At 47.3% G+C, this 16,611-nt stretch overlaps 2 protein-coding genes across 3 annotated transcripts; one reads left to right on the top strand and one right to left on the bottom strand.

Moving 5' to 3' along the window:
• Positions 1–342: 342 nt before the first annotated feature.
• Positions 343–13,600, top strand: itga6a (integrin, alpha 6a). Of its 2 annotated transcripts, XM_037488437.2 has the most exons (26): positions 343–642; positions 5,618–5,742; positions 5,855–5,934; positions 6,040–6,301; positions 6,405–6,518; positions 7,204–7,417; positions 7,584–7,777; positions 7,860–7,954; positions 8,309–8,436; positions 8,501–8,590; positions 8,685–8,746; positions 8,843–9,012; positions 9,204–9,347; positions 9,442–9,557; positions 9,742–9,904; positions 10,184–10,270; positions 10,365–10,444; positions 10,537–10,614; positions 10,698–10,800; positions 10,879–11,055; positions 11,141–11,230; positions 11,655–11,762; positions 11,864–11,962; positions 12,064–12,189; positions 12,396–12,521; positions 12,960–13,098. In XM_037488437.2, the coding sequence occupies exons 1-25, from the start codon at positions 443–445 to the stop codon at positions 12,501–12,503; spliced, it is 3,213 nt and encodes a 1,070-aa protein (XP_037344334.2). In that variant the 5' UTR covers positions 343–442; the 3' UTR covers positions 12,504–12,521; positions 12,960–13,098. The 2 variants fall into 2 exon arrangements, with proteins under 2 accessions (XP_037344334.2, XP_037344332.2); XM_037488435.2 differs by lacking the exon at positions 12,396–12,521 and having other exon boundaries at positions 12,960–13,600.
• Positions 13,601–13,811: 211 nt separating this feature from the next.
• On the bottom strand, positions 13,812–16,444 carry nup62l (nucleoporin 62 like). The gene is made up of 2 exons (XM_037488444.2): positions 14,420–16,444; positions 13,812–14,309 (listed from the first exon to the last, which is right to left on the bottom strand). The coding sequence occupies exons 1-2, from the start codon at positions 16,004–16,006 to the stop codon at positions 14,151–14,153; spliced, it is 1,746 nt and encodes a 581-aa protein (XP_037344341.2). The 5' UTR covers positions 16,007–16,444; the 3' UTR covers positions 13,812–14,150.
• Positions 16,445–16,611: the final 167 nt, after the last annotated feature.

Genomic DNA, 16,611 nt, shown 5'->3' with positions numbered 1-16,611 from the left:
TATATAGATTGCCTTTTCTAGAAGATTTGAAACAAGGGGGTCCGCAAACAATACACATCGAGTCAAAACAAACACGCTTAAAACCAATCCACATGTTATTAAATATGAAGATGAAATGTAAAAATGTAATTGCTTAATGCCGGGTCAAACAGTACATGAGAATCCAATATACAACACGTAGAAATGCGTAACCTAATCGTCGTCGTTTTGCGATTGGTAAACAAACCTCAAATATATACAGTATACAGTATCATAAAATAAAACTTCCCTCAACAGTAGTGTCCGCTGACGGCCGCAGGGGGCGCTGCGGAGCAGCAGCGCCGCAAGCTCAACCAGCGGCCGTCTCCGGTCAGAAGGCAGCGGGCAGAGCGCAGAGGAGCAGCGGGGTCAGCGGGCTCGATACCTTCGGACTACTGCGCTCACCTGGACGGCGCCTCAAAAGATGCCGCCGCCGCAGCCGGGAAGAGCCGCCGCCGCCGCTGTGTGTGTCGCTCTCCTATTTTTTTCTCACTTTCTGGAGCCGACGCTGGTGCTCGCGTTCAACCTGGACACCGCTCACGTCATCAGGAAGGACGGAGAGCCGGGCAGCCTGTTCGGGTTCTCCCTCGCCATGCACCGGCAGCTCAACCCGGATAAAAGAATGTGAGTGGCGTCTTTCCCCAGAGCACCTTTACCGCTCTGTTGGCTTTCCTCTGGGCTCAAAAACGTGCACCTGACGCGGGAAGTCTCAACTTCAACCGCAAGATCCTTCTCATCATGTCTTAGTCTGAACTAGAAAAGCATGTGTATAAAACATGAGGGATTCTGACTTTTTTTTAGGACTAACTGATTTCCATTTCAGGGAAGATGCAACCTGCACAAACTACTCCAGTCATTTTCCACTAGAGCACCCACAGTGTTTCCTCTCTGGTTTTTTTTTTTGTTCTTATTCTCAATAGCAGTCTCCCCATGGGGCTTTGGATATAAAATGGTAACGAGTCTACAGACAACAGGTGAATAAACAATGGTTACAACTGTGATGCAAATGTGCCTGTAAGGTCGAACTGAGAGGAGAGCTGTGGCTGTTGTTTGATTGATCGGCTGTTTGGATAATCGATGGATCGTTTTAGTGTAATTGTCAAGACGAAGGTTCTCTGGTTCGCATGTAGGGATTTCCTGTTTTAACTTATTTTGATACGATTTAAATGGAGCATCTTTTGACTCAAACAAGCATCTAGTTAAGTGTCTGACACAAGTGCACTATAGTAGAAATCATGAAATGGTTGGTTTCAGCCCAAGATAGAAGTATTCAGTGTAAAGGATTCACTGTTTGAGTGGTGCTTGTTGGGGTTCTCTGTAAAACAGTGAGGACTCAGCAGGTTTATTCTCACGGTTTTATCCGTGGAGTTTCTTTGAAGAAAAGTACTGCGAATGGATGACTTCAGGGAGGGTTTACGGGCCAGTTGACTGACACGCTGTTGCATCCGTGCACAAACTAATCAGGGCCCACAAGTTCTCAGCTGAATTGGGTGCAAGCCTTCACAGGATTGCAGATGATGCCTTCCTGTGTGCATTACAGTAGATAGTTCCCCTTCGGCCTGCCCCGAGGGGGGGCACGGAACCCTTAGATGCAGTAAGCCTGAGCAGCCTCCCACACAGGGTTATCTGGGGGGGGGGGGGGGGGGGGGCTGCATGCAGCATGCAGCAGGCCCCGGGACCTGCAGCAGCATGTTGAGAGACAAGAGAGCTCGGATAAGGAGCCCTGATAACAGGCCGTGCTCTCTGCAAAGCCCAACTTCTAACGTGTTGTCCCAACACATTTTTTTAGTTAAATCAACAAGTACCTTTTGAAATAAATTGGACTAATTCAAAATGTCGAGTTTACTACTAAGGAGTGCAATCCACTGAAATCTTTAAGAAGAGAAAACTTGTGTGGAGAGATGTCTCATAGATTTGGCTGAACTTGTGGAATTTTATCTAACAAGTGTTCTGACCTTTTTGCAAAGGCCAGCACATGGTGTCATGAGGATAGTGTCAGAATAGCCTAAAGCTGTAATTTCTTTATTTTTAGCTTAAAAATGATTCTTCCGGCTTCCTGAAAACAGGCCCGTTAACATTCATCGGGGTTGATGCGTGCTAAAGGAAAGTCATATTTGTTGGACAAACAAAGGCTTGAAATGTGACACTGGCCTGATATGTGGTTTTCAGCCAAGAGGAGAGTGAAGATCCACCTCGCTTACTTGGGGAGGCTTCCAAACAGGGGGGGGGGGGGGGGGGGGGGGTTGGAAGTGCTTCAAAGGCATCACGTTGCCTTCAGTAAAACCATGACTTTTCCTTCTGCTTCTTTCATTCTCGTTGGTTCTTAATCAAAGATGTTCCTGGCTGTGAAAGCCAACTGCGTATATTAACGCGATGTATTACATTGAGAGAAGTCCTTTCTAAACGCTGAATACGTTTGGCCGATCGGTTCGATTCCTCTAATGTAAAAACCCAACGGACGCTTCATCCCTTCAGAGCCGAACTCAAACGGACCCCACTTTACTGCATTTAGAAACATTGTATATTTTGTTGATTACAGGGATTTTAAATGCATTCTCTAATGGCTTCATTGAAATCAAAAGCCTGCTTCTCGTGGTGTTTATTGGGCCTCACGTCGGTTTGTGATTGGGTTTAAGAAACAAGGTCTTTTTTTAACATGAGATATGAGCAATGTGCAAAAGAGCAACTGAACGCCTCCCCCATGAATAATGTGTTGGGTTAATGATGTGGGTATGACATCCTCTGAAGGAAGCCAAATGTCTTTTTTCTGGACGTGCATCAACACCATCTGTGCATATGTAACCTGATCAATTAAAAGCATCAGTCGAGACATTCCAGCTCCGAACAGATTGTGTTGCTTGTTGCAGATAAAATGGGCGTCGTTTGTTTTTAAACTTGATTCTTTACTTAAAGTTCGTACCCGTAGTGAATATTCATGTTGCTTCTGTGATGTGTTTCCAGAGATCCGCAGCAATCAAAGTGTGTGTGTGTGTGTGTGTGTGTGAAACTGAAACAGCTGCAGTAGTCCCTGCAGCTTTGAGTGCACAGCTGTGAGGGCCCCGGACCACATCTGTTCACAAACACCAGTGAGACCACTCTGTAAACCCACACCAGTCGCTGTGTGCATCTCCATCTACACTGGTAGACACACGCTGCATGATGTGTGGGGGGGGGGCTGTTGCTGAGCCCTGTCTAGAGTAAAGAATACATCACACCCACGTCAAGAGAGTCAGATGTTTTTGACGAATCCATAGCTGCATCCTCACGTTGTCGTCACGAATGAACATTGCAGCGATTTCTGCTTCAAAAAGTTAAATGAAGTACAGACACCTCGTCTTTTGACTCAAAGTGAAAGGCTTGCGTCTGCTATCGGGCGCGTTGCATGTAAACGTCAATGTTGGCCCTCAGCTACTTGCCACATTCTGCAAACTGACACTTTTCAGAGAAGCTGTTCTGTTAGTTTTATTTTCAACCCGTGTTACTAACTCTTCATGAATCTGCTTTTTTTTTTTTTCCTGCACGAAACGTGAAATCTACCAGACTTTTGGTCGACTCTTTATTATTGATTTTCATCAACCGATCTGTAAAACTGGGTTGTTCCACATAATCTCACAAAAGCAACTTTAAATCTTTTGTTTACCAGAGATGTGCACACAAGTTAAAAATAAAAAAAAAGTCATTAGGCATCAAACGAAGAACTTATTTAATAAGGAAAGGCCAAAACAATCGATTAAACAACTAAGAACTAAGAATGAACAATTACTACAATCTGCTGATTATCTTGATTCATCTTTTTATTTTTTCAGATGAAATTAGTAAAATACTTCTCTTTGAAATTCTCCAAACAGGCAACTTATGTCTCCAGCTTATTACAAAGAAAAGCATAACAGTTTGACCAAATTGCGATTTAATTTAAATAAATTAACTAATCGATTGTTACTTTAAATGTAATGTAATCCAACTAAATTGTAAAATGTTTCCCGAGTTCTCTCAGGGCTAAAAGTGTTCAACTAAAGCCAACTTTGTAAAGACTTGTTTATATTTACATGACACTGGGTTTCGTTTGAGGAGAGGATTTGGTCTTCGGTCTCACGTCAGTCAGAAGAGCCCTCGTGTAGCGGATGGATCAATAGGTCACCGAGGGAAGAGTCAAAGGGCGGAGAGGATTTCCTCTCAGTCTATTGACAAAATGCCTACAAAGTAGAAAGTAAGGAGTCCGGTCCGCTCACACGTGGCAGCGTAGCTACTCCGTGACCTGATCTTCACCGTCACATTAAAGGAAATCAAAGAAAACACTTGTATTTGAGTAGTACCACACTACACTAACTATGCTTGTGTGAATAATCTTACGTTGCCTCATTAGATTTTGGTTCTAGGTTGAACAATTGAGGTAACGAGTCATTATTCGGGTCACATTCCTGAAATGGTTTGTTAAAGTTTAGTGATACAGGTGAGTTTTTAGACATGGATATGCATAATAATTAAGCACGTAGGTTCTGACTGTCGAGCGCCAGTTGGAAAGATACAAATAATGTTTTTAACCAACTCACAGAGTTAAATTACATTAGCTCTATTTGCCATCCAGCTACTAAGTGTGACAGGGACAGTCGTCATTGGAGCCGACCAAAACAAAGGACCCACTTGTTTAAACAGTTACCAAGAAAAGATAGTAGCGAACATGTCTGAATTTTCGTGGGAGCTGTGTATCGATGCTACACGAAAAAAAAAGTTGATGTGCTTACGATCAGCTGCCGACAAGATAGACAACAAGATGTCGCCGAAATTAAGAAGTTCAACTTCGAAAGCTAAGAACCGAGTTGTGAAAATTGAAATGTTGTCTCATATGAGATCATTTCATCAACAAGTGGGCTTTCTTTTTAAGGGAGAACTCCTCGGTATGTAGGATGAACTCAACACATTTCACGTGTCTAATTGTGTTCACGAGGCTGCTGAATTGAACATGGTCTGCTTCACCGCTTATTCAACCTTATTTAAGGATGAGAGGACACTGGTGTACTGTGCCGTTCAGAATGTGTGGTTCTTATTACAAACTATAACGGCTCGTTGTTTCGCAAGCGTTCTTTTCTCCCTCATCTCTTCGTAAAACATAATTCTGTTTCAAGTTATTACGTTGGATAGCATTCTAGACTCTAATAGAGAGAAGTGGTGAATAGACATTATACTGGCTAAAGGGGAGCTGGGTTCGTGTTGTCATTATGAGTCTGTTGATGACAAATACAGACAGGAAACAGCGAGCAAGAAAGATAAAAGGAGGGGATGTGAGACGGCTTTGACCATCCGACCCTTGTTTGTGAAACAAAGGTCCGCCTGTATTGTCGATTGTCTGTTTGATACCTTTTCCTGACAGTTTTTTCCCCATATTTGGCGATTCAGATGGTTGAATTAAGACGTAAAGCCAATCGCCCTGCCGACAGCAGTTACAATCGAGTTTTCCAAAATAAAGGGAAGAATGAATGCAAGTGTCATGCTGTCATAGTAGAGAATGACTTAGTGAAGGTGCAGCAGGTAGCTACTTCAGAAAAACTGGGTTTGCTTCAGGACATGATTGTTAGATAACATTGTTTTTTTTTCTCTCCAGGCTATTGATTGGAGCGCCCAGAGCCCGAGCTTTGGGGAAACAGACAGCCAACATCACAGGAGGCCTTTATAAATGTGAAATGACTCAGTCTCCCAATTGTGAGCGTGTCGAATTTGATAATGAAGGTGAGTCATCTGTCTGTCTGTGTGTGTGTACACACTGTGCTGTTTCCTCGTGTATCACACTTACAAGATCAAGGCTTAACACGGTTGTCTCGTGTTGCCATTCTTTTGAAAGAGGACGTAAGTGTTGAGAACAAGGAGAACCAGTGGATGGGGGTGACGGTTCAGAGCCAGGGACCCGGGGGAAAGATCGTGGTGAGTGAACCCGAGCATCCGACCCAACGTTCCCGTTCGTTCCAGCCCCGCTCTCATCGGCTGTGTGTCGAACTCAAGTGTGTTTTTTTTTTTTTGCGTTTTCAGACTTGTGCTCATCGCTACCAGAAGCGCTTGTATGTGAACACGCCCCTGGAGTACAGGGACATCACGGGGCGCTGTTACGTCCTGAGCCAGGACCTGACCATCGACCCGCACTCCGACGAGGACGGAGGGAACTGGAACTTCTGCAAGGGCAGACGCAGAGGCCACGAAATGTTTGGATCTTGCCAACAAGGTTTGGCCGCCACCTTTACCAAGGACTACCATTACGTGGTGTTTGGGGCACCGGGAGCGTACAACTGGAAAGGTCACTAACTAACACACACACACACACGTTTTACTGGGAGAATGAAGGTCCTCGTGAAATAAGTGATGTATTATTTGCGGGGCGGGGGATGTGTTTTCTGCAGGCATCGTTCGAGTGGAGCAAAAGAACAACACTTTGATAGAGATGGAGATGTATGACGACGGCCCGTATGAAGTTGGAGAGGAGCTCGTGCCTGTGCCCGCCAACAGCTACCTGGGTGCGTTTGGACACACACTGCAGAGATGACCCGCACGCTGTTGGTTCACTGTGTTACTGCTGCTGAACAGAGATGATCAGAGGGGACATTTGGAGGGAGGAGAAAGTTGAATAGACGGTTCCCAGAGCAGCTAACTCATTGTAGTAACTGCTGGAACTGAGCCATTGTTAATGCCATTAGTTAATTGTCACATTGTTTCGGCCCACCGTAACAACCCTGCGGGTCTGCCGTTAGTTCTACCTTTCAAACCTTTATAATGTTCAGTTTTCGTTGGAAATGCGTATTGAAATGTATAGTAATTTGTATCTTCATTATATACATTCACGCCAGCAGAAGAAGTTACCATGGCAATTTGGGGCCAAAGGGGTATTATCTAATCTTCACACCTGAAATTAATATCACGTTTGCAGCCAACATGCAGCTTAGGTTCACATAGACCTTTTTTTGAGTTTTTCCATCTGGTAACCGCTGTGGAACCATTGCATTAAACATCCTCTTCAGTCATCGATGCTACTCTAGTGACTCCAAGTGGTTTGTCAGGGCGACTGCATAGAGATTACGGCGACTACATCATTAATCAATCTGCCCTCTGAACTCCTCAGTGTTACAAATTAGGAAGAAACCACAGGTTAAAAATTCTCTTCCGTGTAACAATGAGAAATCCACGCCGCGTGCCACACTTCAGGATTCTCCCTCGATTCGGGACACGGCATCACGAGGGGCGGAGGCCTGACGGTGGTGGCTGGAGCTCCCAGAGCCAATCACAGCGGAGCTGTGGTCCTGTTGAAGAAGAAGAGCGAAACCTCCTCCAGGCTGGTGGTGGAGCACACGCTGCACGGGCCGGGACTGGCGTCCTCGTTTGGCTACGACGTGGCCGTGGTTGACCTGAACGCTGACGGGTACGGAGGGTTTCCCCCGTCTCTATTTCTGCTCCAGTGAACAGATCATTTGTGTTATCGGAGAAGCTTCTGTAAAAGCCACTCGATGGCGATATCTTTTAAGCTTCTAATGTGGCTAATTTTCTGCACGAGACTTGTAGACAATGACCTCCCTTTTTTGTCTCAGATGGCAAGACATCGTCGTGGGAGCCCCCCAGTTCTACGTGAAGGACGGAGACGTCGGAGGCGCTGTTTACGTCTACGTCAACCAGGCAGGAAGGTGGGAACAGACCACACCTGTCCGTCTCAACGGGACCAAGGACTCCATGTTTGGACTGGCCGTGGAAAACATCGGAGACGTCAATCAAGACTCGTACGAAGGTCATTTGCGGTGACTTTTGGCAGCTTATTTCTGTTTCTCTCATCAGTCTGGGTCACATCAAGGGCTTTCTTTGTCACGCAGACATCGCCATTGGAGCTCCTTATGCTGACGGCGGCGCAGGGAAAGTCTTCATATACCACGGCTCTGCACTGGGGATCCAAACCGGCCCTGCACAGGTCAGCTCCCTGGAGATTTGTGCCAAGTGGCCGTAGTCCAGATGTTCATGTTAACACAGGATCAAGTACTTCATCCACCAGGGTTTGAAAGCTGATCATTTTTTTTAGTCTTGTGTTCGCAGCACATTTCCTGCTGCTCCAAAGTGGCTCCGAAACTTGTGCAATTGTTCCAGGCTTGAAACGTCCTGTTGGCGCGGACTCACAATAACAGCTTCTCCCTGTGATGATCTATTAAACATTAGTCATTAGTAGAGATGTACTTGGCTCCTGACACTAAATGACTCACACACTCCTGACTTCAACGTTTTTGTTATTTCATGAATAAGCGTAGGTCATTTTTTCCTTTAATTACAGATCCTTTCAGGAAAAGCGCACAACACGCGGCTCTTTGGATATTCCCTGGCAGGGAACATGGACTTGGACAGTAACTCGTATCCAGATGTGGCCGTGGGCTCCCTGTCGGACACAGCTCTGATCTACAGGTCATTTTTGCCCTTTATCAGTCTGTTCAAACACCGCGACTTCATTTAACAACCCTTTCTTCAGGTCACGGCCTGTCGTTAGCATCAGGAGGGACGTCAAAATATCGCCAAAGGAAATAGACCTTACAACCAAAACCTGTGGTCAAAGCATTTGGTAGGTGCTCTAACATTCTTGCCCTTGAACAGACAGTCATGGTCATAAGTGCCCTGCGTCGTTGTTAAAAGACCAAACCTCGTCCTGTCAATAGCTTCGCGGTGGAAGCGTGCTTCACCTGGAAGTCAAACACGGCGTCTTACAACCCCAGACTAAGTAAGCTAAATGCTGAGAAGATAAATCTCCTTTTACAATTAAAGAAAGAACGGTTCTTTATTTGATTTATTTTTACACCTCCCTCTTCACTTGCAGCTATCGGCTACTCCATCGAGGCGGACGGAGATCGCAGGAAACACGGGCTGACCTCCAGAGTGACGTTCCTCAACAACCCCCGCACCGAGACAGACTACCAGCTGAACGGCACCTTGGACCTCCGCGGCCAAAACCAGAAGTCCTGCATCAAGATGACCGCCAAACTAAAAGTGAGGCCGACGTACAACACTTTCCATTGTCTAATTGTTTTTTGGAGTTGCATATGAAACAATTCCACTTTAAAACCCCAAAACCTCCCCCCGAGGAGAGCCAATCAGGAGCCAGCCGCGACACCGACTGCACACTGCGTACACTAGAACTGCAGAGACAAATAGCTTTCTAAGGTGACTGATTTGCACAGGACAACATCAGGGACAAGATGCGCAGCGTCCCCATCGAGGTGTCTGCAGACATCGCGGGGACCAAACCACACAAGGCGAGGAACGGCCTCTCGCAGCTGATGCCCATATTAGACTCCTCTCAACCAAGCAAAGACGTCATTCAGGTAACCATTTGGACGACAACATTTCGTTTTTTTACGGGTCAATGAAGGAGAAAAGGTTTTTACGCGCTTCCGTTGTCGCTCGTGGTCGCCGCAGGTGAACTTTGTGAAAGAGGGATGTGGAAGGGATCATGTTTGCCGGAGTAACCTGAAGATGGAGTACAAGCTGTACTACAAACAAAGCAACCTGGACGTGTACTCCCCACTGCCCATGTGAGTAGAACGGGATCGGAAAATGAGCTCAAATTGAACAATGTTGTTCTCCATCAACCATAGTTAAGAGAGGAGTTTCACTCAGCTTCTCTAAAGTTACATTCGCTCTAGTGTCACGTGTGGTGCTCAATGTCCGTTGGGAACGGTTGCATATATTACATACCAGCGAGGTCTTTACCTGCAGGAGTAACAGGGTCCCGGTTTTCCATCTGAGTTACGAGAGGAAGGACTTGGCTCTGCGAGTGACGATCAGCAACATGAACGAAGATGATGCTTACGAGGCAAAGCTGGTGGGGACGTTCCCGGACACGCTGTCTTATTCTGGGGTCCGCTCGCATGAGAAAACGGTAAAAAAAAGAATAGTAATAGTAAATACAATGAGCTTTGTCAAAATGTAGCTATACAGTGTATGTAACTGCGTCACTTATTTGAAAGAGACAAGCAGGCCTTTAGGGGAGGGTGAAGAAATATGAGGATGTTAATTCATCTAAAATTTCAGTTTCGGCCGATTGAAAAGCGTTAGCTAGTGAAATAGTGAAATGACACTAAAATAAATCACACTCCACTCTACTCCGCATGCTGTCTGACCGGATGTGGGATATTTTGTACGACATGCTGTTTCCCAGGTGGAAAAGCCAATCATCTGTACAGCCAATGTGAACGGCTCTCAGGCAGACTGCGAGCTGGGAAATCCTTTTAAGAGAGACTCAAAGGTACGGATCAGTTTCCCATGTTTATCCTCACACCTAGTCGTTGTATTTCAAATGTGAGAGATGGCTTCCCCCCCCCCCTCCTTCTTTGCACCAGGCTACATTTTACATCATCCTCAGCACTGTGGGCATGACTCTCGACACTAACAAGATTGACATCACCCTGCAGCTCCAAACGTAAGTATTACTGATAACCGTATTTTCACATAAGTTTACATTAACATCAATAAAATGAATGCACTACATTGGTGTATTTTCTTTTCTTGCAGGACAAGTGTGCAAGAAGACATCGCCCCTGTTAAAGTGAAGGCTAAAGTAATCATTGAATTGCCGTTGTCAGTCAGTGGGTAAGTGTATCCAGCTAATGTTTGACTACAGATGAAGTAGCTCCAGAGGTATGTAAACTAATCAATTTCCTTCTCTTCACCAGGGAAGCCAGCTCGAACCAGGTTTCCTTTGGAGGTGTCGTGAGAGGGGAAAGTGCCATGAAGACAGAAGAAGAGATTGGAAGTTTGATTACTTACACATTCAGAGTAAGTTTTAACTTTTCTATTTTCAAATTCACTGCCGTCAAAGTCTTGGAAATCACACCATGTTGATTTCTCCTTCAGATAAACAATCTGTGGAAGTCTTTGACGCCTTCTGTCAAAGCCTCACTTCACATCCAGTGGCCCAAATGGAGCAAAGACGGTAAATGGCTCCTGTACCTGGTGAAGATCACCGCTGCAGGGCCCGAGGACGTCCGCTGCTCTCCTGAGTCTGAAATCAACTCCCTCCAACACATCCAGGTAGTGTTTCTGAACCTCTCCTTCCATCTACTTTGGCCTGACGTTTGGCTCCACTTTGAATTAATGGGAAGGATTGTTCTTCCAGGAGGCCTCCGCGTCCAGAACAAGGCGGGAAATTGGAGAGAGAAAGACTGTTGGCAGAATGTCGTCGCTGTCCGACAAGAAGAAGGTGTTGGTGAGTCTTTGTATGTAGTATTGAGTGGGATGCTACATGTACTCAAGCAAGAGGAGATACTCAAGCTGCATTAAGAGTTCTCTACATGCCTATAGTTTCTTTGTAAGATTTTTGCATACGAAACATGAGCTTATGGGTTGTAACGTTATAAATGTATACATAACAACAACAGTAAGTACAGCTGAGTATGCAGAGGGAATTATCTAAAAAAAAGTATCTTGATGTTTGTGTGTAAATTAGCTGGTTGTCCATTCAAATGTTTTCAATTCAATTCTACTAAAATTGAGGTTTGGACTGTTGCATTTAAAGATTTGTTTTTTACAAACCAACAATACATTTTTGTGATAAAATAACTAGATATGTCCTCCAACACAGTTTATCACGGTGTGGATGTACTCAGTAACGGACTCTCTCTCCTCCTCAGACATGTGACAGTGAGATCGGATGCGTGGTGCTCAAGTGCCCCCTACAGGGCCTCGACGGAACATCACTGGAACTCAGGTCCCGTCTGTGGAACTCGACCTTTATTGAGGTGACGCGCGGTCTTTTCATGTGTCCTCGTGGGTCTCATCCGGGATCTGCCTCAACTGTCTCACCTCACCGGCTTTTTTTGGGGGGGTGGTTTTCACACAGGATTTCGCCTCCACCCCAAACCTGCACATCGTGGTGAAGGCCTCCCTCGTCCTCCACACGGGGGCTAAGAACATGATCCTGAGAACTCCCCACACGGATGTAAGCACCTTCCACATCTACCGAAAACATCTTATTCACGTGTTGTCTCGGTCACGGCTCACCTGGTCTTTCCCTCGCCCCGGGGGTGTTTGCGGCTGCAGGTGACGGTGGCCGTGTCCCCTGAAGGTGCAGTGGCGCAGCACACTGGAGTTCCCTGGTGGATCATACTGGTGGCCGTGCTCGCAGGCGTCTTGATCCTGGCTTTGTTGGTGTTTCTGCTCTGGAAGGTGAGATACAGCCATTGAACCGTTAGATCAGAAAAGGTGCCGTCTGTGAACTGTACGAGACACGAGAGAGCTGATTCCCGATTAAGTATCACGCCAACAAAATGCATCTTCTCCGGTTGCTTTGGTGGTAGAAATCACTCCAGCTATTGAATCACCATGTCCCTCTAAACACTTCACCACTTGCTCCCCCCCCCCCCCCCCATCAGTGCGGATTCTTCAAGAGGCCGTCACAAGACCAATACGATGCTGCGTATCAGAAGGCCGAGATCCACGTTCAGCCCTCTGACAAAGACAAGCTCTCTGCTGAGGCCTGAGCTTTGCTCTGATCGGGGGTAAATGGCAGCTGCCAGCATGGAGTGTGACCCCCCCCCCCCGCTGTGACTAATGACCCCCCTTCCCCAGCTGACTCTGTGCAGAAATATTCAATCAGACACATATTGTACTTAGCGGACGAAGCCGTATGAAATTCACATCAAAACAAACTAAAAATGTTGAAGTGCTTAAGGCTCCTGCTATTCGTGCAATATGTGTCTCTGAATATTGTGTCTTAAAAAATCGTTTTAAGATCGTATTTTCTTACCAACAGGCATAATACTACTGATTTAATCTCTAGGTAATTGTTCCGCTCTGCCGGTGCCTTGGCTGACATTGTTGCTGCTTGGCTGTTCGAAGCGTCCCATTAAAAACCGCTCCGCATGCTCCACACTCATCTGTCTCCTCTCGCTGTTTGGCGCGCCTGGTTTCATTAACCGCAGTATTCCCTTCCCCAGTGTGGATTCTTCAAACGCTCCAAGCGAGACGACAGCGTCCCGCGTTACCACGCAGTGCGGATCAGGAAGGACTCCCCCGACTGCCAGGACGGGAACGTCAAGCTCGATCCCTTTGATAAGAAGCAGTGGATGACGAATTGGATGGACAGCGAAAGTTACTCGTGACTCGTCTCACGGGCGAAATGATTGTTTGCAAACTGCTTTTAAATCTCAAGCCACAAACAGGAAGGACTTTGCTTTTTCTTCTTCACTTCGGATCACTAGGGATCTGTTGAGTTCCTGTCTTTGAATTGTTTACACTGAACACATGACATTGTTTTTGTACGTTTTGTATATATTTAAATCCTTCTGCACACACTGTATATTTATTTTTTGATGAGAAAATAATTTCATGCAGCCAAAGAGTTTTTTTTTCTTCCGGGTTAGGGTTAACGTAGTGTTACTGTTTCTATGCAAGATAAATGAGCACATCTGCTCATTTAAGGCAGCATCTGCTGTACGTTAGGCGACCACTGAGAAAGATTGTTTGTGCCGTGTAAGGAGTCCCAAGGGAAGACGGTCAACAGAAAATGCAATGTTATGTTTTAGAGAAATTCAATGTCAATGACTTGATTTGTGTAATAAAAGGTTTAAACAATGAATGCTAGTTTGCGTTCACTGCCATCAGAGGTATAATCCTTAACAAAAAGATAGGGCTTCACCTAATTTTTATAATCTTCAGTTTCTTACACCAATTACACAACGGTTTGCTTGATCAGTCAAAACCCAGAAAGAGAAGCTAAATCTACAGATGAGCTTTTTGTTACAAAGGTTATAATCCAAGAAGTTGTTGCATTTTCTGTCTGTTGACCAAGCATCACACAGAGGTCTACCTGTGCAGTTCAAACGTGGCCGCTGAGAAACACGGCAGCGATTCTTATTTGCTATACAAGAATATAGAGCCTTATCTATTTGATGCATTTAATCAAATTATTTAGAACAACCACAGCATTTACATGGGAACAGATTGATTGCTTCACTATAAACACTATTGCATTGGAAAGGTCGAGCTTTATGCAACCAAACGGCTGAGCTGAATAACAGGACTAAACAGGAATTGTGAATGTTTGTTGTTTTGCATTTAAAATATCTAAACCCACTAAAAAGACTTCCCTCTTTAGTCAATATACATGTTTACAAATGTATTCCAGATCAGTCAAATGTCAGACGAAAGGTTTTCTCCTGCTCCTTGCGCTGGTTGTCACACAATTTAGACACTTCTTCCACTCTTCTCTGGAGGAGAACAGAGTTCTGATCGATCCACTGAAGTGAATCCATGTGGGTGTTGAGAATTTTGCAGATCTGCTGAAGCTGAAAATAACAAAACAAAAGATTTGAACGTTAATTTAAATGCGAGACAATATACGCCAACTCTGCAAAAGTGTCAAGAACGGTTCCACTTGAATTGAGCCTGGTCTTACCGGGTCACTGGTATCGGCCGGGCCGCTGGACGTGTTCAGGTGCTCGATGATCTCCTTCAGGTCCTGCGACATCCTCTTCAGCTGGGCGTCCACGTTCTCCGCCAGCTTGTACGTCCTTTCGCGTTCCTCGTCCGCGTTCTGCATGTAGATGGTTCCACTCTGCTCCTTCACAGACTCCTCGAGCGGGCACAGCAGGTCCTCCAGCTCCTTCTGTTGGGACAGGATGAAGTCCAGCTCCTGGTTCAGCCGCCTCTGGTCCAGCTTCACCTTCTCCATCTCCTTGTGCAGGGATGTGATCTTCTCCCCGTTCTCCACCAGCATGCGGTCCCACGCATTCACCTGGGTGGCCTGCTGCAAGAAATGTCTCTCCTGGTCCTCCAGCTCCAGACTCCACTTGTTAATGAGACCCTCGAGCTGGGCGTACGTCATCACTGGAGGAGCAGCGGCTGCAGAGATCGTCGAGGCTGTGGAAGCCGTCGCGATACTTGAGGCGGTCGAGTGCTTGAGCCCCAGCGTGAAGGCCGTCGCGGCCCCCGTTGAGGCGGCGGCTGCTGCTGCTGCTACCGTAGCGGTGGGGGCAGGGACCGGGGCCGAGGCGGAGGTAGCTGCCCCCAGGGGTTTGAGCATAAAAGACAGACCTCCACCGGGGGCTGCAGTGGTCGCGGCAGCGGTGCTTGCCGCTAAAGTCGGAGCTACACCCAGAGTAAAGCCCGCACCTGTTGAAGAGGCGGTAACGGTGGCGGCAGCAGCGGTGGCGGTAGCGGCGGCTGTGGGGATGGGTGAAGCGAAGAGCGACGCGCCCCCAGCTGTGGCTGCCTGGGTGGAGACGGGGGGAGCTGGCGTGGACGAGGGTTTGATCCCAAAGGCGAATCCTCCACCCTGACTTGGCGCCACCGCGGCAGCGGGTGCTGACTGCGGCTGCATGCCCATGCTGAGGCTGGACGGGGCACTGGCGCCAAAGCTGAAGCCTCCTCCCTGGGCAGCAGTAGGTGCAGCCACGGGGGCTGCAGTGGTGGTCGCCTGGGCCTTGGTCGCTCCGAAGCTGAACCCTCCGAATGAGAGGCCGCCCGCCCCGGTGGTCGCCGTCGCCGCGGCGGTCGGTGGTGGTGCCGCCGGTTGGGGTTGAACCGCGAGTTGGGGTTGAGCTTGAGACGGCGTGCCAAAGGAGAAGCCCCCTCCCGCAGGAGCGACAGCGGCGGTCGGGGCTGACAAACCCGATCCCAGAGTGAACCCAGACCCCGCAGCGGGAGCTGCTGCGGTGCCCATAGTCAGCCCCTGTGGCGCCGCTGCTATTGCTGCTGTTGCGGCGGCCTGAGGGGCGACCATGCCGAATGTGTTGGTGGGGGTCCCGAATGAGAAGCCTCCGCCGGCTGCTGTGCTCTTTGCTGGGGTACCAAAGCTGAAGGAGCCGGCCGGGTTGGGGGCGGTGGTGGCCTGCGTGGGAGTGCCAAATGCGAAGCCCCCTCCAGCGGCAGGGGGTACGGCGCTAGACATCCCGAAGCCCGTGCCGGGCCCCGGGACTGCGGGCTTCTGAGCTCCGAAAGAGAAGCCCGTGCTGGCTTGCCCAAAGTTGAAAGCGCCACTCATTTTCGTTTGCCGGAAGAGAACTTCAGTGCGAAGCGGTATCAAAACAGCTAACGATAACTCACAAAATGGTCACTTCCTCGCTGAACTTCTGTGTGGCTTTTGGCGGGTCACAAATACGAGCTGCTTCAAGCGACGTAACCGAGGAATCAACTTCTTCGCTACGATGGCTTTCCAGACGTTAGCCGTTAATAGAGACAATCATGGGTTTGGAAACCTTACGTCGACCCAAACGGAGACTAAAAAGTTAACAAAACATCCTTCACAAAACGTGGCCCTCAGTTTCACGCGTTATTAAACAGGCATTTCTGTAGACGACTAAAGGAAATGACGGTTAGGACCACGGAACCGGCCGGGCGATTTAGCCCTAAGTCAGGTCTGCCGAGGCACAACACCCGCCTCCCTCGTAGGACTGATAGCTCTGATGTCCAATCAGAGTCGTGAACGGACTCTAACTGAAAGTGTTGGTAGGCAGCGACTCGGTAGAAGTCGCTGCCTGAAAATCAAACTATGGGAGAATTTCCCCCGTATTTTTACAAAGAGTGCGGAGTCTCAAACAAGACAGTTACCATTGTGGGGTATTTGAGTCGTGAAAGAAAAGGAAAAAA

Source organism: Pungitius pungitius, chromosome 10 (assembly GCF_949316345.1).
Source record: "Pungitius pungitius chromosome 10, fPunPun2.1, whole genome shotgun sequence".
Classification (NCBI taxonomy): Eukaryota; Metazoa; Chordata; class Actinopteri; order Perciformes; family Gasterosteidae; genus Pungitius; species Pungitius pungitius.
Note: the sequence above shows the minus strand (reverse complement) of the source record. Positions and strands in the feature narration are given on the sequence as shown.